The 25,941-nt window shown below is 53.7% G+C and overlaps 1 protein-coding gene across 1 annotated transcript in view; it reads left to right on the top strand.

Annotated features, from left to right (window-relative positions):
* The first annotated feature begins 258 nt into the window (after nt 1-258).
* Nucleotides 259-25,941, top strand: part of RADIL (Rap associating with DIL domain) — an 85,564-nt gene continuing 59,881 nt past the window's right edge. The window contains exons 1-3 of the mRNA XM_047838972.1: nt 259-393; nt 1,079-1,148; nt 24,706-25,304. Coding sequence (XP_047694928.1) covers nt 372-393; nt 1,079-1,148; nt 24,706-25,304 — 691 coding nt within the window. The 5' untranslated portion in view covers nt 259-371. The remainder of the gene's footprint in view (nt 394-1,078; nt 1,149-24,705; nt 25,305-25,941) is intronic.

The raw sequence follows: 25,941 nt of genomic DNA, 5'->3' as shown, positions 1-25,941 counted from the left end.
AGCAGGCAGAAAGTGGGGGTTTGGAGCTGAGAGGCAGGAAGTTGATAACCAGTCCCCCTTCCCCTCCTGGCAGACATTTGGGTACCTTCTGGCTCTTCCTGTGTGGTCCGTGCTGTGATGAATGTCCTTTCTGAGCCGTGTGCACATACCAAACAGCGTTTCTCGGGTTTTTCCATGACAGCCCATGGCCCATCTGGGGAGCCTTAGGGCACAGGCTTTCTCCGGGGTCAGCCTTCCTGTGGCAGGGAAGGGAGCAACCCCCCTCAGGCTGTGCCCTCGGCTCTCTCCCAGGTTGAACCTTCGGGAGCTGGGCCCCTGGGCCTCGCATATGCGTTGGCTGGTCTGGATCATGGCCTCTGTGGGCACCGTCTATGTCTTCTTCTTCCATGAGCGGTAAGCCAGGGCTGGGAGGGCGGGGGTGGGAGTGGGAGTGGGAGCCCAGGGGAGGCGGGGCCTCCTCTCTGCTCCTGGGGAGATGAGACCCCCCCAAGATGACTCCGAAGCGTGACGGCACTGCTCTGCCTGATATCCTGGGGCCGGGGCCCGTGGATGGCCCCAAGGCCACAGCCTGTAGGCTCAATCTGAAGAGGTTTTTGAAAAGGCCCTGTGGGTCACGTGTTGCCCACCTTCCCTAAACCGGGTTAGCAGATGACGGGGGCTCCCTTTACTTCCGTCCTGTTGTCGGGTGAGGAAAGGAACAGAGAAGCAAAAGGGAACAGTTGACTTCCTGGCACGCAGGTGTCAGTCGATGTGGCCACTCGGGTGGATGGAAGGCGGCTGCTTGGGCCCAGCGGGAGGAGGTGCTCAGATGACATGGTAATGACCGTCCGGGCTGGAGCGTGGCAAGCGCCCACACGCATGCCACACTCAGCATTGGCAATCCTGGCCTGCCCTCGCGAGGGCGGAAGCCAGGACCACCCAGTTCCGCCAGCACCTGCTGCGTGTAGCTGGGTGGCATCTGAGCCGAGGGGTGCTGGGCAGAGGGTGGAGTCCTCCTCACTCGGTCAGGGGTCCCCTCCTACCCAGCACGGGGAGCCTTATGCTGTCCCGAGGCCCAGATGGCTTGTCTTCCCGCCAGGTACAAGCTCGTGGAGCTGCTCTGCTATGTTATCATGGGCTTCTTCCCCGCCCTGGTCATCCTCTCAATGGTAAGTACCACCCACCCGGCCTGGGGGCTCCCGGCTGGCCGGAGGGACCCGGGGTGACTCTCGGGGTTGTCCAGTCGGAGCCCCTCCTCTGGCACACGGGCAGAGTGAGGTCTAGAGAGGCCGTAGAGCATGCAGCTTAATCCTGGGGGGGGGGGGGGGGAGGGGGGCTCGACTCCTCGGCTCTGCAGCACTGACTGTGCCCAACCTCCAGTGAGCTGTGACCCTCCACGCTTCAGCCCTGCTGTGTGTTTAAGGATTAAATCCCACGGAGAGGGATTAGAATGGTGCGTGGGACGTAGTACCCAGTTGCTAAATTAAATCTGTAATATAACATCCCTGGGCACGGAGGCAGAGCCGAGTCTCAGGACTTAATGATTACCCCCTTTGGTGTTGCCACATCCTAAGCTCCCAAACCAAGCCCAGAAAGGGCGACCAGGTTCCCTCACTGCACACTCTCTGAGCCCATATGGAGCGCGGGAGGCGTACCCACAGGATCCAGCGTCCTTGCACCGGGCGTCACTGGAGATGGGACACCGAGAGAGGATGCAGCCGGCAGCGCTTTTGTGGCCCCTGAGTGGCCAGGCCAGGGTGTACCCCCATAACCTCAGACTGTGGGGCATAGGATCTCCGGGTAGCTTTGCCCAGCCTGTGAGGGGCAGAGCCTTGCAGGGAGAGGACTGAGGCCCCCGCCCAGGAAGAGAAGAAGCTGGTGGCCGTGCATGGACCCTGTCTCCTCCCTGACCCTCAGTTGCCCCATCTGTGAGGTGGGCACAGTAAATTCAGCCTGCCCGGTACCCTCCCTAGGCCAAGTAACAGTTTATTATTTTTATACTGTTATTGTTGGTTGATGTCAAAAGGATATTCCGTGAAATCTCACAGGTTTGTTTGTTTGTTTTTTAAATTGTATGGGTTTTATCCTAAGCGTTATGGTTAGGAAGGTCTTCCTTTCCCCAAGTTTAGGGATAACAGTCACCAGTATTTTCTCCTGTTTCTTTTGTGGTTTAACCTTTAATAGGTAACTTTTCTTCTAACTCTTGTTTCTCCTGTACGTGGTGATTCCTCCCCGAATACTTAGCCAGTGATGTCCATTATCTGCCGTTGAAAACCGCTGTGTGAAACTGTTAAATTCATGCATATATGTGCGTCTGCTTCCGAGATTTCAATTCTGTTTCATCAAGGGGACTGTCTCTATCCTGGCACCAGACCATTTTACTTAGTGTAGCTTAATTGCGTTTTAATCCGTGGCCCCATTAGTCCTCCTGCTCAGCATTTTCCCGATGATTTGTATTTATTCTTACAGGTTGCTTTTTCCCCCCTCCAAGTTTATTTTCATTTAAGTACGTATATTTAAGTTATCTATTAAATATTAAATTATGTAATTCATATTAAATATTTTTAAGTTTCTAAAGTTAAATTATTTAAATTGCTTTTTAAAAAAAGTTTATGAAGTGTATTAAGTTAAATATTACACTATCTAATTTATATTAAATAAATATTTTTAAAGTTTTAAAAATCTTAAACGTACTTTAAATGTATTCTTAAATTTTTAAAAATCTTATGAAATATATTAAATATTACACTGTGTATTTTATATTAAATATTTTAAAATTAAAAAAAATTTAGTATTTAAACTTATTTAAAAAATTTTATGAATTAGGGGTGACTGGGTGGCTTAGTCCGACTCTTGATTTAGGCTCGGGTCATGATCTCCTGGTTTGTGAGTTTGAGCCCTGCATCTGAGGCTGTCAGCACAGAGCCTGCTTGGGATTCTCTCTTCTCCCTCTGTCTGCTGTTCCCCTGCTCATGCTCTCTCTCTCTCAAAATAAATAAAAGTTAAAAAAAAGTATGAATTATATTAAACTAAATATTACACTGTATAATTTATATTACCAAAAAAGTTTTTGAATTAAAGAAATTTAAATTTATGTTTAAAAAATGGGTGATGGGCATTGAGGAGGGCACGTGTCGGGATGAGCATTGGGTGTTTGTTGTATGTAAGCAATGAGTCGTGAGAATCTATTCCTGAAGCCAAGAGCGTGCTGCTGTATACACTGTATGTCAGCTAACTTGACAATGAATTATATTAAAAAAAATAAAGAAAAATTTAAATTTTTAAAATTTTTTAAAATTTATGAAGTATATTAAACATTACATTTTTATAATTTCTATGAAGTGTTTTTTAATTTAAAGCTACTAAATTTCTTTCAAAATTTTAATGAATTTTATTATATTGCATTGTATAATTTATATTCAGTAAGTATTTTCAAAATCAAAACGTTAAAAAATTGTATTTGAATTTATTTTCAAATTCTTACAAATTTTATGAAATATATTAAATATTACATGATTAATATATATTAAATACATATTTTCAAATTTTTAAAGACTCATTTAAATTTATTAAAAATGTTTTAAATTTTATGAATGACGTGGGATAAATTTTAAATTATACGGTATCCATCAACTTATGTATTGCATATTTAAGTACATGTATACTTGCATACATTTAAGTACTTATATACTTGTATATGGTAAGCATATATTTAAACACATAGTCACTGCAAAAAATGAGCCTGAAAGTATGTGGACGAGCCAAAGCCGCCTTCTGCCTTCTCCCAATATCCCGCCCCAGCTGCAACCCCCATTCTGGTTGCTGTGTGTCCTTTCTATTTATTTACATGCAAGTCCACGTGGCTTTGCAGACACGCTGACTTGGCTTTCTTCTAAAAAGACGAGGTGACACGAAATGTGCTGCTCTGCAGTGTGCTTTGCTCGCTTACCACGTGTCGTGGGCATGTTTCCATGACCGCCATATAGAGTGACACCCGCCTCATGAGGACGTTGTGAAGGTGGCGTCAGATAACCCACCGAGGTCGTTCATGCAGTGCCCGGCACGTGGCAAGTACTGGGAGGCGCCACACTCTCGAGGACTGAGCACATACGTTGGCGGACGTGCATCCCCCGGGATGCTCCGCAGCGGCTGAAAAGAATGGAGATGGCTCCCGCTGTGGGAATGCAGACCAATCCCCAGCAGAGGAGTGAATCCAGCATGGAGTCACAGCATGGTGGGGATGGCGTGAGCCCGTTTATCTGGAATGATCGAGAAAGATCGGTTCCTGTGCATAGTACATACGTATGAAGTGCATGTTGCGTATTGCACGTGGAGAGAACGTTTCTGGAAGGATACCGTAAAGCACTGTTAACAGCGGTAGCCTGTGATGCGTGTAAAAGTGGACCCAGGGGCATGGGGGGGTGGCATGGCAAGTTCTCACGCAGTCTCTGCTGTTCCTTTAACCACGAACGACTCCCTTGTTGATAGTGCTCATCTCTGAAGGCTGGGACTACTACTTTCTTTTTCAGTTTATTTATTTTGAGAGAGCGAGAGAGAGAGCACGCGCACTAGTGGGGGAGGGGCGGAGAGAGAGAGGGAGACAGAATCCCAAGCAGGCCCCGTGCTGTCCCTGCAGAGCCCGGCACGGGGCTCGATCCCATGGACCGTGAGATTATGACCCGAACCGAAATCAAGAGTCAGACGCTTAACCCACTAAGCCGCCCAGGTGCCCTCACTACTTTTCTCTTCGTATTTTTGGTTTGGTTTCTCTAAAATGTTTCACCATGGACATGTATTACTTTTAAAAAAATTGTGATAAAATATACATAAAATTGATGATTTTAGCCGTTTTAAGTATACAGTTCAGTGGCGTTAAGCACATTCACGTTATTGTGGATCTGTCGCCACCGTCCATGTCCAGAACCTTCTCATCTTCCCTAACTGAACTTCTGTCCCTGTTAGACACTGACTCCCTGTTCCTCCTCCCCAGCCCCTGGTCACCTCCATTCTACTTCTTGCCTCCATGCATTTGATGAAGTCCTGGGACCTTATATGCGTGGCATCCTACAGTGTTCGTCCTTCTGTGTCTGGCTTATGCCACTCAGCATCACGTCCCCCAGGTTCATCAGAGTTTCCTTCCTTGTTAGCTCGGAGTGAGATAGTCCATTGCGTGAACTGACAAGAACAGTGGTTCATTTATCCATTCATCCGTGGATGGACGTGTGGTTGCTTCCACGCTTTGCCTGTTGTGAACCTGGCTGTACACGTATCTGTCCAAGTCCTTGCCTTCACTTCTTTTGGGTGTATACCCAGATGTGTTAATTTTTAGAAAAGATAGACTGTAGAATATTCTTTGAGATTTTGATAGCACCGAGTGACATTTGAGAATTAATCTGGGGGGAATTGACAGCACATGTGGGGACACCCTTCCCGGGAATCTGGGGAGGCTCACCATGCACGTCTCTTTTCGTTGGGTGGGAGGGGGGATGGTGGGGTGCTCCCGGCCCTGCTGCCTGCTCTTCTGACCTGCGCCCCACCCTTGTTCTTGCCGACAGCCCAACACCGAGGGCATTTGGGAGCTGATGACCGGAGGGGTCTTCTACTGCTTGGGCATGGTGTTCTTCAAGAGTGACGGGAGGATCCCCTTTGCCCACGCCATCTGGCATCTCTTTGTGGCATTTGGTGCTGGCACCCACTACTATGCCATCTGGAGGTACCTCTATCTGCCCAGCACCCTGCAGACCAAGGTGTCCAAATGAGGTGGCCCAGACTGCACGGGGCAGAGCATCATGGGAAGTGTTTCTGTGAACGTTGGTCCAGAGCACAGCGCCCAGGCCCGTCTGCGTGTCCACGGGCAGAGCTTTTGATGGGTCTGAGGCTACTTCTGGTTGGTAACAGCCAGAACGTCCTTAGGGTCCCAGGTGAGAAAGAACACATTTAGTCATATTTACAGAGGAGAAGTTAACCCTGTAATGTGTTTCTATTCTAGGCAAGCGTTTCCTAATACAGACAACATTAATGTCTTCAGAAAAGGGAGCAGACATTGTCCTGGCAAACTGGGGGGGACCCTGGGCCAATATGTGCTCCTTAACGTCCTCAGAAATCTGTTAGGGAGTCAGTGGGTTGTTTGTACCCGACCGGCCAGGGCCTCCTCTGCTACCAAAGTCCTGGCTGGGGAATCGCGCCCTGTTCAGGGAGTCACCCAGCTTTAGATCAGGGATGGTGAATACCTGTGACCACAGCAGACATTACCAATCAACTGCAGCATGGTGCGGCATCAGAATTCTCCTCCAGGCGGTGCTCAGGGCAGCTCAGCACTCATGATGGCGCCTCTTAGCCTTTCTCGCCTGGCGTGCCCTGCACTGGGGTCGTGGCCACCAGTTAAATGTCTGTCTCCAGGCGGGGGAGCGTGCTTGCCTCCTGCATTCCTTCTCCCTTGTCCCTTTCGGGGAAGCCCCTGGAGTGGGCGGTCTGGGGGCAGTAAGGGGAAACTAAGGCAGGCAACCTGAGCATACCTGACCTTGTGCTCCACTGTAGCTGGTTCTCGGTGCAGAGAACCTCAGGGCAGGCGTTCTCTTCTTATGCTGACAAACCCAGAGAAGTTATCAGCCATTCGTTGGGTGGGGGGGCGGGGTGCGGTGGGCCTGGAACTTGCTGGCCTGCTCCACGTTTAGGGCTCGTGATGCCAACATTCGGTGATTCTTGCTTGTTGCCAATCAGTGGCCCTGAGAGGCTCCTCCCATGAGCCCCAGAGGGAAGGTTCCATAGGGATCTGGGCAGAGTGTCTCCAGTGTTGGGATACTCCCACCTCTGAAGCCCCCAGCAGCCCAATGTCAAGGCCTCCAGGGACCTGTCCTCACAGCCTCCTCCAGGGGCTGGGCTGGCCGCTCTGACCTGGCTCGTGGACATTTACTCGGGAGGGGATCCAGGCCCAGCCCCCGATCTGAATGGGAATCTCAGAATCTCTGGATCAAACCTCTGTCTCAAGGTAGACAGGCCTCAGTCTGCGACTCCCAACCAGAGTTGGGTGGGCAAAAAGACAGGATGCCTTATGCTTCGTTCTAGTACATTCCAGGATACTTCAGGGTCCCAGCATCTGGAATCTCCGTGTACCGAAGCCAGTTTTAAATCATCCAACACATTCCTGAGATAGGCGGGTTCTGAGCCAGCAGATGCTTTGGGGATTTTTTTCCTCTCGGGCCTGTGCGTGGGTGTGTGCGGGTGTGCACACACGCGTGCATGTCTGTGTGTCTCCGCTGGCACTCCCAGCCTCTGGAAGCTGCCTTCATCTGGTCTGCTCGCCATCAGTTGGGGTCAGGGTTGGAGGTTGGGGATGAGGAGAGGAAGCTTTGTGGGGGCGGGGCCCTGGGGAGGCGCTCTTCCCTGAATGGGGGCAGGGACGCAGTGCTGTGATCTCTGCCTGGGCCTGAGGCAGGGGGAGGGGCTCGCCTTAGCTCTGGGAAGCCCATCAGGAAACCTCCCAAAGCAAGGCCCCAGCCCCGTGCCAAGCTGATGTGAAAGTCCTGTCACAGCCAAAGCCCCGTTACGGGACCAGGCCTGGGTGCCTGGGACCTGGGACCTCAGTGGCTCTGCAGCTGAGCTCTTTATGTGATACCTTCATTTCCTGCCCCCTCCTCCTGCCGTTTTGGTCTTGCATCATTCCCCCCCCCCCCCCCCCGAGGCAGCCTGCCCCTTTGTGCCCCACACCTTTTGAGGCGCGGGTTCACCCCTCCATCCACCCGTCTCATCCCCACTCCTCCTTCAAAGCCCTGCTCGGGCGTCAGTATCGAGGGACTTCCGGCCTTCCTCTGACTTGGGGGGCTCCCGCCTGCTTCCCAACACCCCCTGTGCTCACCTGCACCACAGCTTTGATCTCTGTCCTTTGTCACCCTGGTCCTTGCACCTGCTTCCCGATCCAGGAGCTCTTTGAGAGAGGCACTGTGTCCTGCTGGGTCTGACATCAAATGTGGCATCTTCTGTTAGTAAGGGCTTGGGCCAGTTCCTTAACCTCTCTGTGCCTCAGTGTCCTCAGCTATAAAATGGGTATAGTAAGGCGGCACTTTGCAGCGTTGCTTGAAGGTTCAGTAGGATAACGAATTAAACTCCCAGCCTCGTATCCTCATAGCTCTCTTAGTGGTCCACGTGGGAACCAACCTCTGATAATGAAGGTGACCCCCTTCTAGGCGTGTCAGCGGTACTAGCCAGAGGAATGAATCACTAACGGTGGAATTTCAGACTGTGGACAGGCTGGTGAGGACACCGCTCTGTAGGGCCTTGACCACATTCCTTCCCCTTATTCCACTTCAGGGTGTTTCCTGTGAACCCTTTCTCTCCCTCAGCATCGTTGTGAAAGTGAGTTTCCCAGCATTCCATTTCATCTAAACCCAGACCCTGGACCTCTTCCAAAATGTGTCACAAACAGTACAGGAAAGGACAAGATGTTGCTCAGGCCATCCCCTCCTGTGGGTAAGCATTCTAGTCTGTGCATTGGACATGCAGGGGTGGAGAGGGCGGGACACTGGGAATTCAGAAGCCAGCCCCCTCTTCCTGGCCACCTTTGAGGCTGTCGTATGCCAGGACGACCCAGCAAAGTGACCATCATGCCCCAAGGAGCCAGGGAGGCGGTTTGCAGACCTCTTTGATGTTCTGGGTGCTTCAGCAGCTGTTCCTGAGTTAGGTGGACACTGCTGGGGTGGGTGAGGGGTGGGAGCCGGTGAGCAGGGAGGGATGAAGGCCGGTTGGGGAGGCTCCCGCCGCTTGGCCGGGCTGGGGGACAGGCCTGGAGGTGACAGCCTGCTGACTGAGTCCACTGGCGGTCGTCTGGGCAAGCCAGAGCAGGTGTGCTTGCTGGTGAGGCCTGCCTGCCAGCCGGTGGGACCCCCCTGATGGGTCCTGGGCAGAACTTGCCGAGGGTAGTCCCCGGGGCCAGCGGTCTCTCGGGCCAGGGGTCTTTAAGCCAACGCCACACACCAGACCTGCCTTTCTTGACTGGAAATTGCACGTGTGGTGGGAACAGGACGGAGCGTCCCTTCTCCCCGTCAGCATCGGGCTCAGGCTGGGAGCACCCTAGGAGGGCACCGGTCACCGGTGGGTGCGGGATGGGAGTCCCAAGTGGGTCTAGACTGACGGTGGGGGTGGGGGCCCCACACAGCGGGGTGATGTAGAGGGCTTCCCCAGAACGTGGGATTCCTGGGTTTTCTGGGGTTATCCGCACACCAAGCTCTCTTTTCCATTTCGTCTGCAAAAGCTGAAGCGCTGGGAATGTTTTCCCAGCTCAGGCCTCCTTTGGGAAGCAGGGGCGGGGACAGCTCAGGGGCTAAGAGGGGCAGGGAGAGCTCAGAGGTCTGAGAAGTGAGTCTAGTGACTTAGAAAGGCACCGCCTACCGTGCAACCCGATGCCGCAGGGTGGGCTCTGGGGACCTCATTGTGGGGTCCTGAAAGGATAGGTCCGGCAGCCGTTTCCACGTGAGTATGTGACAGCTACACTCACAGGCGTGGTGCACAGCGGGTCTGAGGGGAAGGAGCAGGAAGCTGGGAGGCAGAGGCCTCCCCAGATGGCACCCCTCTTGGGGGCCGGCCTTTATGCTAGTGGCTTCATAGACGCTCTGTCCATTGACTGACACAGTCCCCTCTGTGGGATGAAGCTCGATCTTACAGAGCAGGAAGCCAAAGCACAGAGAGGTTTGGCGACTTCCCCAAGGGCACCCAGCATCTCACCAGCAGAGCAAAGCTTTGAAGCCAGGACTATCTAACCTCCAAATGTCAGGGCCCTTGGCCAGATCTCCTATTTCCAAGGAAATGCACTACCCCCAAGTCTGGGCTGAGCATTTAAAAAAAAAAAATTTTTTTTTTTTGATGTTTAGTTAGTTTTGAGAGAGAGAGAGAGACAGTGCAAGTGGGGGAGAGGCAGAGAGAAAGGAAGACAGAATCCGAAGCAGGCTCCAGGCTCTGAGCTGTCAGCACAGAGGCCGATGTGGGGCTCGAACTCAGAAACCGTGAGATCATGACCTGAGCCGAAGTCGGACGCTCAACTGACTGAGCCACGCAGGCGCCCCGGGGCTGGGCATTTTTAATGATTGAGAAAGCAAAACCAAGCACTAGTGTGTGTAGCATTTGCTGATTTCCCTGGTGTAAATGCTCCCATGGCCAATTTCCAGCTACCACAGTGACACCACCAAAGATGCCTGGGGAGGGGATGAGCGTCTTTGACCCTCACAAGCCCGCACGGGCCCGCCCAGCACGCCGCTGCCCCACTGCTTCCTGACTGTGCCCCCTCACGCACGGAGCCGGGCCGGCCCGGGATGCCAAGTTGTGAGAACAAACCAGCTCTGCAGGGTCCCCGTGCGGGGTCAGGCGTGGCATTGAGATGCTCGGAAACGCCCCCTCGGGAGTCTGGAACCGGGAGCCGGTGGGACCTGATCCAGGTCCGGCCCTACGCTGGCTGGCACCCAAGACTTTCAGCCACGTCCGGCATCTCACGTGCGGGATGGAGATTGCGGTCAGCACACGGAACCGCTTTCTCTTGTGAACCGGGGGGGCAAAGGCCATGCCTCTGCTGGAGGAAGTCAGAGCAGTGATCATGACCCCAGGGCTTGGCCAGGGAACCTCCACAGGGCTTGGCTGAACCACAGATCCAGCCTCCCCCCCCCCCCCCCCCCACCCCGGGGACTGCTGAGCCAGTAGGTCAGGATGGCACTCTGGAGTCTGCATTCTTCCGGGTGGTCTGGACACAGTTTCTGGAAGCCCTGCTCTGGAGCCCATCCCCTTTGAGGCTGTGCCCTGCACGTTAGTGGTGGGGTCATAGAGTCAGTCTCCAGAGGACAGACACGTGTCCGGGGTGGGGGGCACCGAACCACTGCTCTTGCTTTGGGTTCTTTTTCACTTAGTTTCCCAGATTCGCGGCGTTAATGCCCCTTAGCAGCCTGTGTTTATGCACAGGCCATTCCTGAAATTGGGCTCTGTCACTGACGTTTTGTACGCTTTGTCCCAAGCCCTGTGATTTATGTCGTTTTTACAAGCACTCTAAGAGGTGGGTATGAGCCCATTTTACTGATTTGGAGACTAAGGCTCAGAGACGTTAAGTAACTTGTCCAAGGGCACACTGCCAGTATGTGGCAGCCATGGGCTCTCCCCTACTCCACTGTCTGCTCCCTAAAACACTGGCAACTCCCAGCCTGTGGATAGGAGCACTTGAAATGGTGGTAGGCTCCGTGTTTCTGTTTCAGCCGGTTCACGTGCTCTGAACGGTTATTGCAAAGGTGTGAGGCTTCATTCAATAGCCCCGTATTCAGGCCAGTGTGGGAGACACGGGCAGAAACTCCCAACCAGTCTTTCAAAGGACGCTCATTTGGGGGAGCATGCAGCCATCTGGCTCCTAGTGGCCGGGTGGCTGGGAGGGGCCGCGCTGTGTCTCTCCCTAGACTTTATTCTGAGGACACTCTGGCCGGATGTCGGCGCTCACCGCAGCAGCCGGATTCCCTGCGAGGGCTCCGAGCCCCAGGTCCCGACGGGACACCTGCCCACGCACAGGTGGCTGGCAGGAAATGTGTGGATCCCAGACCCATCGGCCTTTCTGGTTGCCTTACTTGAGGTGAGATGAGCAAGTCTGGGAGCCTGAGCAACGCTGACCTTGAACATGAGCCAGAAGGGGTGGCACAGCTCGGTTTTGTCCCCGGAGAGTGAGGATGAAATCGGGGCAGTGATATCCCTGGGGCACAGAGCCAGGTCGGGCTGGGGCCAGTGCCTTTCCGTCCCATACTTTTCTTTTCTTCCCTGGGTCCCGCAGCCCATGCTCTGGGTAGAAGGCTGTGGCGAATCCTGAGCCGTCCGGTGACTGGATGTGCAGCCCTCTGCTGCCTCTCTCACAGCCTGGTGGCTCAGGTGGCGTGGCTCCCCCTGGTCTGGCAGGGAGGAAGCACCAGCCCTCCCCCGTGGCCTTGCTTTCCGTGCGTAGATGTGAAGCTTCCCGCTTGCTGTGTGACTTTTGGCAGATTACTTGCCCTCTCTGGGCTTTCGTCTGGTCTGCTGTTAAAAAGAGCTGGTCGGGGGGCGCCTGGGTGGCGCAGTCGGTTAAGCGTCCGACTTCAGCCAGGTCCCGATCTCGCGGTCCGTGAGTTCGAGCCCCGCGTCAGGCTCTGGGCTGATGGCTCGGAGCCTGGAGCCTGTTTCCGATTCTGTGTCTCCCTCTCTCTCTGCCCCTCCCCCATTCATGCTCTGTCTCTCTCTGTCCCAAAAATAAATAAACATTGAAAAAAAATTTAAAAAAAAAAAAAAAAAAAAAAAAAAAAAAAAAAAGAGCTGGTCGGTCTTACTCAGCTGATTGTAAGCTGCTGCTGGTCCGTTTCCAAACTGTGCACGTCAGGGATGAGCACAGAGCCCAAACTGGCGGGCTGGCTGGCTTGACTCCGCATGGCAGATCCTTCCCCAGATTGAGGAGAGGTCCCCTGGGGGAGCAGAGGGCTGTGGACCCAACTCCTCCCGGGAGTAACACCGAGACCCTCCTCTGTGCCCAGACGCCTCTGATAGATACCGCGCAGGGAAAATAAAGGGAACCCCAGGGGACGGAGAAACACCATACATCACGTAGAGAAGCTCTGTGTAGTCTGGTGTCGACACGGGTGGCTATTTACGCGTAAGTCCACTAAAATGAAATAAAAACAGAAATTCAGTGCCGCAGGGGTACTAACCACATTTGAAGTGCTTACTGAGTAGCCACGTCTGGCTAGTTGCTCCCAGCGCAGGTAAAGACAATCTTCATCATCCCAGAAGGTTCCGTTGGACAACACTAGTACATCAGTGGTTCTCAAACTTTTTGGAAGCCCTTTGTGCCCTTAAAAATCGTTGAGGACACCAAAGAACCTGTGTTTATGGGCTATCTCTAATATTGACATTCATCACCCTTGAAGTTAAAAGGGACAATATTTGAAAATACCTATTCGCGTAAAGATAACTTCATTTCACATTAACCTAAGTAACATATTTTTCTACTCAAAGTAACTATTTTTTCGAAACAAAAGAGATTCCGGTCGAGGCGTGGCATTGTCTTACGTTCTTGCAAATTTCTTGAAATGTCTGGCTTAACAGAAGACAACTGGATTCTCGTGCTTGCTTTGACACGATCTGTGACCATCGCCTGTGACGTAGCCTCGGGAAACCTTTGCATGAAGTACGCGGAGGAACAGATAAATAATGGGAGGGCCTTGGGAGACTTTCCCCTTTGTGGTACAGTTGGTAACAAATGTTGCACACACCAACACTCTCCCAGAGCTGGAGCTGGAGAGGTGGGTGGGACTGGGAGGCAGAGGGGTTGTGAGCAACCCTCAGGGACACCCGGTTGAGGGCAGGCCCTACATCTTTACCGATCATGCCCAGTGCCCAGCACAGCACATGGCGCTTAGCAGGTGCTCGGTGCACATTTGTGGGGTGAGCGGGGTGAGCTCATTCTGTATCTCCTCCTTCTCTTCCGAGGTTGGGAAGGTGAGGCTATAGAGCCTCCTGCAAGCATCGGCCCTTTGCATCCAGGCTGCAGACCTGAGCTTGATATTTTTGGACAGCTGGTTTAGCAGCTTCCACTGCCTGCGGCAGGGTTCACCTTTCTCGGTTCCATCCCCCTCTTCATCAGCGTAACAGGCCATATACACCCAGCTCTAGACACGTACACATTTTGTTCTTGTATCTTTCTTGTATGTTTCTCCCGGCAGCACCTGGCAGGAGGGAATTGCTGTTTCCTTATTACATGGGGAGCCTGAGGCTGTTGGGAGAGGCCGCCTGACTTACCCAAGGTCATCTGGTGGTGCAGGGCAGGGCTGGAACCCAAGTCATGGCCCTGGGGTGTCACACCCTCCTCCTTCCGCTGGCTTGCTCCCTGTGAGCTGAGCTCTGGGGCAGCGGATGAAGGCCTCTCCTTGACGTCCTTGTGGGGCCTCGTTCTCCTGTCTTTAGCAACGCCATCCCTTGGCCGCTCAGTTCCTGAGCTGAGTCCGTTTTACCTGAGCCCCGAGAGGCTTGAGGATGCATCTGCATTCTCTGCTCCTGCCTTTGGGAACTGGCAAGGGCTGGGACTCTCTATAGGGGGCACGGACACTGGAGCCCAAAGCCTCTCACAGGGCCTGGCAGCCAGTGAGCCCCCTGAGTTGTGGGACTGCTGTTCGTTACCGGGGCGTGGTGGGCGGTGGGCGGCGGGTGCAGCCCTGATTGGTTATCCCGGGTCTGCGTGGAGTCCCTGTGCCCATCCAACCTGCTGTCTCCTGACAGCCTTCTCTGTGCAAGCTGGCCTTGTGATGGGCTCTCAGGACCGGCCTCCACCCTCGTAGTGGTGTTAGGAGGGGAGATGCATCACTCCGGCTGCAGCCCATATCAGGAGGGTCACCTGTGCGTCATGGGATCTGCCTGGCGTGGGTCAGCAGTCCTCCGTTTATTCCCAGATACCCGTCTCCCAAACCTTTTTGATTACTACCCATCAGGAGAAATGCATTTTACACTGTGATTCCAGTTTACACATCCGTCGCCGACGCAGCCCCAACTTGTGTATGAGCTACCTGCCCTGTCGGTCCTACCCCTAGCCATTGATTCAGGTTGCTGGTTGTAACCCACCAAGTGACTTTTACACCGCAAGAGTGGGTCTGAACCATCAGCTCTGGGAATCGTTCTGGGTGGTACTGTCCTGCAAAGCCGTGGGCATTGGTACTGGGTGCTTAGTGCCTGTTCTGCCGTGATTGGTGGGGATCGGCGCGGTGCCATACCTTGGGAACGTGCGTGCCCAAGGCCAGATGGGGACAGTTAAAGAGAAAGAAGTTAGGAGCCTCAGAGGATCTGGCAGCTCAGAACCCTGACCCCACTGAGAGGAATGCAAGACCAGATTTTTGGGTCTCTTATCCTGGTGATGATGGCCCTGGTGATGATGGCCCTGGGGCTGGATGGGTCATAGAAATCTCCGGCGAGCTGAATGCGTGTCTGCCTTGATTCAGGCAGGGCTGGGAAGGGAGACAGTGAATCTGTTTGAAACGTGAGGGGACCCAATTTTGCAAGGGCTGTTTTGCCTCCATAAGCAATTTCAAATTTCGGGCCCTGACCCCGCTGAATGAATCGCCTGCCAGTCCTGTTTACATTGCCGGGTTTCACTACGAATCTGTCTGCTTCTGTGCAGGAATGGTTCCTGTTGCTTGTTAAAGCCTTTCTTGGGGGGGGGGGGGGCGGGGAGGGGGAAGCGGGAGCTCTGACTGTCTTTTACACTCGTCTTTCTAGACCTAGAGTGTCTACGGCGTCGGGGACTGGCATCTGTGGCATGACTTTTTTAAAATGTCCTGCTGGTATTGGACCCTCTCTGTGTTTGTGAAATTGCGATTTTGTATTAACACAACGTTTGATAAACATTTGTAGGAAGAGGAATAATCCTGTCTGTGAATGTTCTTGTTCCCAGTGGAGTAGAAAGAATTTAAAAAAAAATAAAAATTCAAGATGCCTCACTCTGGCCCAGTTGTCTTCTTACAAATAACATCTGTCCATTCTTTTTATAAAAGCAGTCTCTGTTCACTATAGAAAACTTGGAATATTTAGAAAAGCATGAAGTAAACTAAAAAGCTTGCATTAGCTGTCTGTTGCGGTAAAACAAATTATCCTAAAATATAGTGGCTTAAAACATCCATAATCATAAACATCTCTCATGGCTACCCCTGGAAAAGACAGTCTTTTTCCATGGTCGGTAAGGTTCCAGCTGTGAAAACATCAAAAGCAAACACATCTTTTGTTTTCTTTTTCATTATTTTTAATGTTTATTTTTTATTTTTCTTTTTAATTTTTTAAAAGCGTTTACTTATTTTTGAGAGAGAGAGACAGAGTGCAAGCAGGGGAGGGGCAGAGAGAGAGGGAGACACAGAATTCAAAGGCTCCAGGCTCTGAGCTGTCAGCACAGAGCCCGATGTAGGGCTGGAACCCATGAACACTGAGATCATGACCTGAGCTGAAGTCGGATGCTTAACTGACTGAGCCGCCCAAGTGCCCCCAAAGACATCTTTTTTTTTCTTTTCTTTCTTTTTGCTTTCTTTTCCCTCCCCTCCCCTTCCCTTTCTTTTGTTAGAGAGCACGAATAGGGGAGGTACAGAGGGAGAGAGAGAATCTTAAGCAGGCTGCATACCCAGCACTGAGCTCAAGGTGGGGCTTGATCTCACAACCAGGAGATCATGACCTGAGACAAAATCAAGAGTCACATGCTTAACCAGCTGAGCCACCCAGGTGCCCCAAGCAAAGATATTTTAATCCATACCCACAAGTGACTTCCCTGTTGGTCTGGGTTTCCCTTTACAATGTGGCAGCTGGGTCCCAAGAGAAAGAAAGAGCCAGGCAGGAGACATAATGTTGTTCACGACCTAGCCTTGGAAGTCGTGTAACTTCACTTCTGCCTGCCGTGTTCTACTGTTGGACACTGCTAAAAAGTCCTCACGGGGGGGGGGGGGGGAGCCCTCCCAAGATCAAGGGGAGTGTGTTTTCTCGAGACCACATGTGGTCATGTTTGTGATTTTATGTTGTGATCGTATCACAGGGTGATATTTTTGGCTGGTGAAATTGATTCTAACTCCTACTTGGGATTGAAAAACAACTTTTCAACATGTTCCCCAGTCCCAAGACCGGGACTAGAATTTCCAGAGGCTTCACTACCTGAATAGTTGATTGATTAACTGCGGGGGTAGATTATTTAAGTCCCACCCAGACTAAAATCTTTAACAGTCAAGTAAATGTTCAAGTGCTGTTAAACGAACACTCAAGAGTAAAGTGACTTGACATCACTTATTTTAATGGCACTGAACCCTTTGTTTGAGCTGAACACATCTATGACCTCTGGCTTCATTTCCCATATATATGACTTGAATTCCTGTTTTCCAGTTAAATATCTTACCTGAGCTACATCAGGTAAGCTTACTGGAGCTTACTGAGCTTACTAGAAATCTACATCAGAATAGACGTATCAACTTTAAATTGAATAATTTCAAATATCATGAGTCCTGGTACCGTGTGCTTTCCCAGGGCATACATTGTTGACTGGAAGTTGCTCAGCATATGATGTGCCAAGAAAAATAACAATCGCTGAGTTTTGACTGATGAGTGTACAAGGAATGGCCCAACCCGGAGCACTGCTATTTATGGGTTGTGGCAGTGAGTTCATCAGGAATGGGATCCCAGGATTGTTTGGCCAACCCTTTCTAGTGATGCGGCCAGAAAGAAGGGCCAGGATCTAAGGCTCTCCATGTGCCTGCTGCCACCTGCCCTTGTCTTCTGGTCCCCTCAAGAGCCCTGGCTTTCTGCCTCTAGACCCATCACCCCTGGAAACCTGCACTTTGACCTTAACCAGATGCTTTTTCTTTGGGCTCCTTTGCCCCTTTGGTTGATTGAGTCCCGGGACTCTGGTGCCCTCTGGTGGCCACAGAGGGCAGCTCAACACAACATTTTATTTGTGGATTTCCAAAGGCCTTCAACCCTTTATAGTTTAGACTGGTTTTGCTCACCTGCCCATGGGCCTGGAGCAGGGATACGAAGATGAATAAAACTCAGTTCTTGTCCTTGATAAGCTTCCAGTTGAGGGGAAGCAAAGGAGATGGGTGGGAATCTCTTCATTCCTTTTGTTTACTCATTTAACCGCTACTGAGCACCTACCTAATAGGTACTGAGTATAGGCAGTCGGAGTCCCTCCCTTTACAGAACACAGATGCCCGTGGGCGTTAAATACTCCAGAAAATACATTTAGATGGTGATACATGCCTATGAATGAAATAAAACAGGTAATGAGATAGAGAATGACCACAGGGATGACCGTCAAGAGAATGGTCTGGAGACAGTAATGGGAGCTGAGTTTTAATGAGAGGAAGGTGCCAGCATTCAGACACAAAAGGAGGAGCATTTTAGGAAGAGGAGACAGCAAAGGGAAGAAGGCTTCAGAGGAGGGAATGAGCTTAGAGGGTTTGAAAGCAGGAGTTTGGTATGGCTGGAGCCCTGTGATGGAGGGAGCAGTGGGCCGGTCAGCAGGGCCAGCTGGGATAGGGTTTGAGCCCTGCCTGAGTCTCTGCAAAGGGGAGTCATGGGGGAGCGTGGGCCGAGGAGTAACATCTCATTTGTCTTTAAGAAACATAGTTTGATATGATGTGAACCCACGGGGAGCACAGGGGAGGCGTCTAGACCCAACTCCGGCAGTCAGGGAGGCCTTCCTGGATAAAGCGTATTAGTTATCCATTCCTGCATAGCAAACTGTCCCCAAACTCAGTGGCTTACATTAATAAGAAACGTTTATCATTGCACAGTTTCTGGGAATTGGGGCATAGCTTTGCTGGGCGGTTCCGGCTCGGGGTCCCTCACGAGGTGTCTTCAGCATCTTGGTGAGGGCTGCATTCATCTGAAGGTTGTTGAGGCTGGAGGGCTCACATCCAAGATGGCGCACTCATGTGGATGGCAGGCTGGTGCTGGCTGTTGGTTTCTCACCATGTGGATCTCTCTAGGGCTGCTTGAGTGTTCTCTCAACACAACCGGCAGCTTCCCCCAGAGCGAGGGATCCCAGAGAAAGCAAGGAAGCCACGCCTTTTATGGTTTAGCTCCAGAAGTCACGCTGTCATTTTGGCAGATCTCGTTGATTACGTAGGTCAGGCGCTCTTCAGCACGGGAGGGGACCCCACAGGGGTGTGAACACCAGAGGGTGTGAATTGTTGGGGATCTCCTTGGAGGTCGGCTGCCTAACCTGAGTCCTAAAGGAAGAGTGCCAATTGGCCAGGTGATGACAATTAAGGTTAGGGGCTGAACTGTGTCCCCTTGAAATTCTTAGGTTGAAGCCCTGATTCCCTCTGCCTCAGAATGCAACTGTATTTGCAGTTAGGGCCTTTAAGAGGTGATTAAGATAGAACGAGGTCATCGGGATGGGCCCTAATCCAGTGTGACTGGTGTCCGTGTAAGAGATTAGGACACAGAGGGGCACACAGGGAGACATCCATGTGAGGGCACAAGGAGAAGACAGCCATCTGCAGGACAAAGACAGAGGCCTCAGGAGAAGCCAAACCTGCGGACGCCTTGATCTTGGTTGGCCCTCTAGTCTCCAGAACTGTGAGCAAATAAATATTTGCAGTTGCAGCCGCCCAGTTTGTGGTATTTTGTTATGGCGGCCCCAGCAAACGAACAGACTTGAGGAAAGGTGTTCCAAGGCCTGAGCCAAATAGTTGGCATTGCTAGATCCTGAAGAGCGGGGGGCCGGCAAACTCTTTCTGCACAGAACCAGAGAGTAGTATTCATTCTCAGTTATTCCAGGCCTTAAGGTCCCTGTTGCAAGAAAACAGTTACAGACAATACATAAACAAATGGGTGTAGCTCTGTTCCAATAAAACTTTATTTATCAAAGCAGCAGCCCAGAGGCCATAGTTTGGCAACCCCTGCTGAAGAGGGGTGCAGGGAGGAGTGGGAGATGAGCCTGGGTCATGGTGAGAACCAGGCTCTGCTTTCAGCCCTGATACCTGCCTCTTGAGGGTCAAGGTTGGGCGTGTGTATATGTATATGGGGAGTCCTATAAAGGTTCTTACATGTATGGGGGGAGTCCTGTAAAGGGGATTGTTCGATCACGTGGTCTCAGGCTCAGTTCTTGGCTCCACCTGTCCGGCCTCTCTGAACCTTTATTTCGTCGTCTGCAAAGTGAGAGCGACAACATCTGAGTCACAAGAGTCGATGTGAGCTCTGGGGCCTCGCTAGAGCCCCTCACATAGGGTCTGGCACACTGTAGGTAGGTGGTCTCATAGATATCCGTTCCCAGCCTCCACTTTCCTCCTGCATGTATGCGATCGTTACTATAAGAATTTATACCCCAATAGCAAGATGGCAGCAAAAAGCTTCACTCCCAGGGGTAGAATTATGCATCTACACCCAAGACCACATGAATCCCCCATGTGACAAAGGGACAGTCTTTCACCAAGTGAAAGTCTTTCCCCCAGCCGGAGGGCTGTTGCCAAAGCGAGTTTTAAGGACACGAGCTTCTTTTAAAACACCTTATCCAACGAGGTTGTTGGGCCAGAGCCCTGGAGCTGACCTGGCCCCGTTTTGCATCGTTTTAAGCAGAGGCGTCATGTTTTGATTTGTCATTTAAAACTCTGGCTGCGGGGTAGGGGACAGATTGTAGGGGAGATGGAACCTGCCACCCTTGTCTCCTCTCAGTGTCTTAGATGTTCGTATACTGGGGCCGCTCCCCTTTTGGTAAGCGTTTGCTTTACCCTTGTCCCTCCTTTTCTTGGTCCTGTCCATTGGGGGACTACAAAGTGGGGACACAACAGCCCACCGGTCTCCCAGAGCCTTAGATGAGCAAGTGGCCTCTGAGCTTAGTGTGGCCCCGCCTCTCCAGCAGAGGCCCCACCTCTTGAGCTGGAGACAGGGGTGGGCCGCCTAGTCCTGTCTCTCCGCAGCCAGCCCGCCCTCATCTGGAGACCCCGCCCCGATCTTGAGGCCACGCCCACACCCATTAATTGGCCGGCAGGTGGCGCTGGCGCCCCGCCCAACATCTCACCAGCTCCGCCCCCCCCTTGAGGGCCCGCCTTCTCAGGGTCTCGTCCTCGTCCGTTGGGTGGCCGGCGGGAGGAGACACCGCCCCGCCCGTCGGGCCCCGCCCCGAAAGGCCTCGCCCCGCCCTAAGGTCCCGCCCCGTCCGTTGGGCGGCCGGCAGGAGGCGCCGCGCCACGCGCGGGCGCGGGGCGAGGGTCGAGGGCGCGGGCCGACGTTGGTGTGGGAGCCGCGCGGGAACGCAGCGGCGGCGGACTGTGTCGGAGGTGAGTGCGGGGTGCGCGAGGAGCGGCGGCCGGGGCGCCGGGGGCGCGGAGCCGGCCGGCGGGGAGGCCGCGGGGCGCGTGCTGGGGCAACGGGGCCCTCACGGGGCATCTCTTGGGCAGTTCTGGCCAGGCTTGTCCGGTTGCCATGGAGACCGGCTACGGTCGGGCTCCCGGGCGCCGTCCCGGGGCGGGGGGGGGGGGGGGTGGGACCCGAAGCGGGGCGAGCGCGGGTTCCAGGGTTCGCCTGAGGCCACTATCCCCTGAGACCCGGGAATCTGGCCCCCCCCACTCACTGCAGGGGACCCTGGGCCTCAGCCTCCCTGGTGCTCCCTTAGAGGGGGGTCTGGCATTGCGGGCGTCGCGGGGGAGCAGGGCGCGGGGGTCCGCGCCCTCCCTCCAGGGTCGGGTGACATTCTCCGGCCCCCCCCCCCGCCCCCGCCCACAGCCCGTCCCGGTTTTCCTGTTCACGCAGCAGCGCGTTCCCCACTCGTGTGCCAGCCGAAAGCATTGTCTCCCAGCTATTTCTGTACCACCTCCGGCCCCTCGACAAATACTGCATCTAAGAAAACAGATGCTGAGCTGGAGCTCCTGGGGGCCCCGCGGAAGAAACTGGTTTATTTCCCGTCAGGGAGCCGGTTGGTGGGACCGCGGGGGGAGCTGCAGACGCGCCGGCTCAGCGCACCGGCCCCCCGCCCTCAAGTGTTTGCTTAATCTGAATTGCCCGAAAGAATTTTGTCAGTCGCCAGTGATTACAGGTGTCTCCAGTTAGCACGGGGCCACCTCTCGTGCATTCCAGAGAGGAGCCAGTCCTTAATCCCACTGGTGGAAAAAGCCCCCTCTGAGGCGGGTAGCATGTCAGAATCACATCTGATTAAATTCTTTTTGTATTTGAGAGCCTTGCTTCGGCTGGAGCTGTCAAGGTAGGGTTTATGGATGGTGGGGATAAAGCAGAGCCTGAGTCTGCCCTCTTCCTTCCCTGTCCTGGTGGAAATTCTAATGGGTTCCACATTGTGTTGTTGGGCCGGCCGTGCGCCTCCACCCATTTCGTCAGCCCGGCACTGACCTCGCTGGCTTCACTCGCTGGTGTGACTTACGCCTGTTTTCATCAGAAATCGGATTCTTCCTTGAGAACAAGAGAAAAACATTCTCTAAGAGAAGCAGCAGCCGGTGTCCTGCACCCTTGGGCCCGCGTTTCCCCAAACATGTGTATGGAAGAGAAAGAGTAGAGCACGGGGCAGAAAAGGGCAAGGCGGGTCACGCCTCCCAAACCCAGGTCGGGTGACCCCGGGGGGCGCCTGCCCTCCTGCCCTTGCTGGAAACGGGTCCGGCACAGTGTGACAGACAGGCTGTCCTCCGCATTCTGTCTGTGAAGGATGCTGGCAAGGGAACACGTGGCCGCCACCAGTGGCTGCTCTCTGAAGATGGCCACCAAGGGAATGCCCTCGAGGAGAAGAAGGCTTCCCTGACAACACAGACCACACAGTCTGGGGTCTGTGTTCGCCGGGGCTCCTTGGGGCTTAAGGAGGGGCTCCTGAAGAGAACAGATCACACCCTCTCTTGCATTTTCTCTCGTCTTGACGTGATTTTGCTGACTTTGCTTTGGAATCCTGCTGAGGAGAAGGGAGGGGACCTAGCAGTGTTGTAGGGAGCTCACTTCTGAGGCCCTGGGAGGGGACCTAGCAGTGTTGTAAGTTGTTTTTTTTTGCTTTTTTAAGTTTATTTATTTTGAGGCAGAGAGCATGAGTGAGCAGGGCAGGGGCAGAGAGAGAGGGAGAGAGAATCCCCAGCAGGCTCTGAGCTGTGAATGCAGAGCCCGATGTGGGGCTCGATCCCACAACCTGAGAGATCATGACCGGAGCCAAAATCAAGAGTCAGACGCTTAACCGACCGAGCCACCCAGGGGCCACTCTAGTTCGTTCTTTCTTTATTTATTTTTATTAAAGTAGAGTTGTATACGCTTTAGACCTTGCGGAACCCGGACCCACTGCCAGACGCACAATAGCCGTTGCCTTCTCCGCAGTATCTGGGCGTCTTTCCCGTAGTTTATGGCGTGATATTCAAGTTTACGTTCAGACATCTTGAAAGGCAGAGGCTTCCAAGCCCCTGGGCCACTTTGGGTTTGGGCCGAGGCCCTGGGGCCTGTGCTTGAAGGAGGAGGCCGGCTAAGGCAAGTGTCCGTGGAGGGTTCAGGTCCTTTGAGAAGGTGCTGGCCCAGAGGCTTCTGAGCCGGGGTGTCCTGAGAGGCAAGCTGTGTACGTAACTCGCGAGCTCCAGTCTTCAGAAAGCTACTGCATAAAAGACAGCTTTGCGGTGGTAAAGCATAAATGACAGGCTGTACAACACGAGGAGGGTCCCCCACCCGCCCCTCCAAAGGGCAGACGTTAGTGTTCGGAACCTAGTCTTTGGTGCGTGGTGCTGGTGCGTGTCAGCAGCAGCTTGAAGAGTTCAGGCTTTTCTGAGGGTTGTATGATGGCGGACAGATCCCGGATGGTTCTAGAGGACTTGAGCGGAGGGTCTGCTCCCGAGCTTCCTTCACAGCAGCCCTGGAGGGAGGGACACACTTAGCGCATGTGACCGAAGCCGGGGTGCACGACTAGCAAGAGGCCCAAGCACAGTGTCAGTGTCGCAAGCACCTTACGCTTCGAGTTCCCTGGGCAGGGGGGGGGGGCGGGGGGGCAGTGTGGGTTCTTTTGTTCGCGAGGCTCCCTGGTGACTCTCTCCTGCCCTAGGCGGACAGCCTCACTTCCTGAAAGCCTTTTCCAGAGCTGCTGGAGCCAGAGGTGGGTCAGGACTGGGGACGCCGACTTCAGCTGAATGAGTGCTGATGTTTGTCACAGTGGAGGTGGGACCCAGGCCCCTGTTTCCAGAGCCTTGGGAGAGTAGACTTTTCTTGGTTAGCCTGTCTGATTTTGTCTTTGGCGAGGGCAGCAGCATAGAAGTGGGGTGCAGTAGTTAGGTGATGGGTCTAGATTTTCCAGTGTCCCCCACTTGCTGCAAAGCCTTGGTGTTTATGAAGCAGAGACTCTTCTTTTTCTCGTGCCTTCCTGCTCCCTACAGTGCTTGCGGGAGACCCTGGCAAATATCTCTTTAGAATTCTCAGACCCTTCGAGCTCTAGGGGCTTTGGATGGAGGATTTTTAGACACACCGAAGTGTCCCAGAGCTGTTTTCTAATTTCCCCAGCAAGATTGCATCTGTGGCCTGGACAGGGCCTGAATACCAGGCTGGATGCGGTGGGTGGAATGCATACATTCCAGTCATGCCTCCCCTGGTTCTGGAAGAGCCCTTTTGTGTCCACTGTGGTCGTGTGGATGTTGTAGGGCCAGGCAAGGGCCAGTGAGGGACAGCATTTGGGGGGGGGGTGTCTGTGTTTTGAATGTCTGATCACTTACCACTCTGTTAACGTGCCTGCGACTTTGCCTGTTTTCCTCCATCCACGTGCTTGCGATGAATTTCCCGTATTAGACGCTGCGGTGGCGGAGAGGCTGGGCTTGGGAGATCAGGCTTGCTGCCCTCCGTGGGCTGCCTCCCACGAGACCTGGCCAGCCCTGTGGCGATTCTGCCAGGCAAGCAAGCGCTCTCATCCCCACGCCCGCTGCCCCTCTTTCTTGGCTGCCTACCGTGCAGGACGCATGTGCCCAGCACGTCCCAGAAGCCAGAACCCTGCAGCCGAGTGTGTCTTACCTTTTGGTGACCTCATCGTGCTTCCTGGAAACGGCTTTCCTTGAAGGGTGCTTCGGGCCATTCTGAGCTGCTTAGTTCCTTGCAGTCCCTGCTGGTTGCAGTCATATTCTGCCTCAGGTGCTTGGCGGGGTGGGGTTGGGGGGAGACTTGGCCGAAGGTAGCATGCCCTCTGGCTCCGTTGCGGCCCCGGGCCCCGGGTGGCCGAGCCTCGCTCCCTCTTGTCGCTCATGATGGTTGATGCTAACCCACCTTACGTTTTTCTCTCAGGACACGGCCTTTACCCTGCCATCGGCCAGAGCCGTCCGTCCTTGTCCATGAAGGCTGGCCCACCATGTTTTATGGGACCCACTTCATCATGTCTCCACCCACCAAGAGCAAGCTAAAGCGGCAGAGCCAGCTTCTGTCCAGCGTGCTGTCCCGGACGCTGAGCTACAAGTACCGCGACCTGGACACCACCTTTTCCAGCCTGGGCGCCAGCGACGACCCCGCGGAGCTCTCCACCCAGCTCTCGGCCCCCGGGGTCCTGAAGGTGTTCGGGGACAGCGTCTGCTCGGGCACCCACTACAAGAGCGTCCTGGCCACGGGCACGTCCAGCGCCCAGGAGCTGGTGAAGGAGGCCCTGGAGCGCTATGCCCTGAGCCCCGAGTGCGCCAGCCAGTACGTGCTGTGCGACGTGGTGGGCCAGGCCGGCGACTCTGGGCAGCAGTGGCGGGCCGAAGGCTTTCGGGTGTTTGGGGACAACGAGAAGCCCCTCCTGATCCAGGAATTATGGAAACCCCGCGAGGGCTTGTCCCGGAGGTTTGAGCTGAGAAAGAGGTCAGACGTGGAAGAGCTGGCAGCCAAGGACGTGGACACCATGACGGCAGGTGAGAACGAGAGAAGGTTCAGGAAGAGCAGGGGCTGGTCAGGGGAGAATGAAAAAGGCAGAGGCTCGGGGATCCGTTTGGGGGAAAGCTCGTCTGTCACGGCGTCTGAGGACTTTTTTTTTTTTTTTTTTAATGTTTATTTTATTTTTGAGAGAGAGACAGAGTGCGAGCAGGGGAGGGGCAGAGAGAGAGGGAGACACAGACTCTGAACCAGGCCCCAGGCTCTGAGCTGTCAGCACAGAGCCTGATGCGAGGCTCGAACTCACGAACCGTGAGATCATGACCTGAGCGGAAGTCGGACGCCCACCGACTGAGCCACCCAGGCGCCCCTTGAGGACTTCTTAATCAAAGTTGCTGTGGAGACTGCAGTTGGTCTATACTGCGGGACACGTGCGCGTGCTGTAGTGGCTCCTGATGGAGTCTTGCAGTGTCGTAGGGCAGGTCCCTCCTTTGTTCCAGCTCCCCAGTCATGTCCTTTGGTGCAGACAGCCGTGCACAGCCGCGCAGGTGGCCGAGGGGTTACGGGAAGTCCCACGGTGCCCGAGGTGTGGGGTGAGTCTTTGGAACAGTCCAGTGAAGGGACAAGGAGGTGTGAAGGGTCTCCAGAGGTGACGGGGTGCCTGGGGCATTTGGAGGC

The sequence above is a fragment of the Prionailurus viverrinus genome, chromosome E3 (assembly GCF_022837055.1).
Source record: "Prionailurus viverrinus isolate Anna chromosome E3, UM_Priviv_1.0, whole genome shotgun sequence".
Classification (NCBI taxonomy): Eukaryota; Metazoa; Chordata; class Mammalia; order Carnivora; family Felidae; genus Prionailurus; species Prionailurus viverrinus.
Note: the sequence above shows the minus strand (reverse complement) of the source record. Positions and strands in the feature narration are given on the sequence as shown.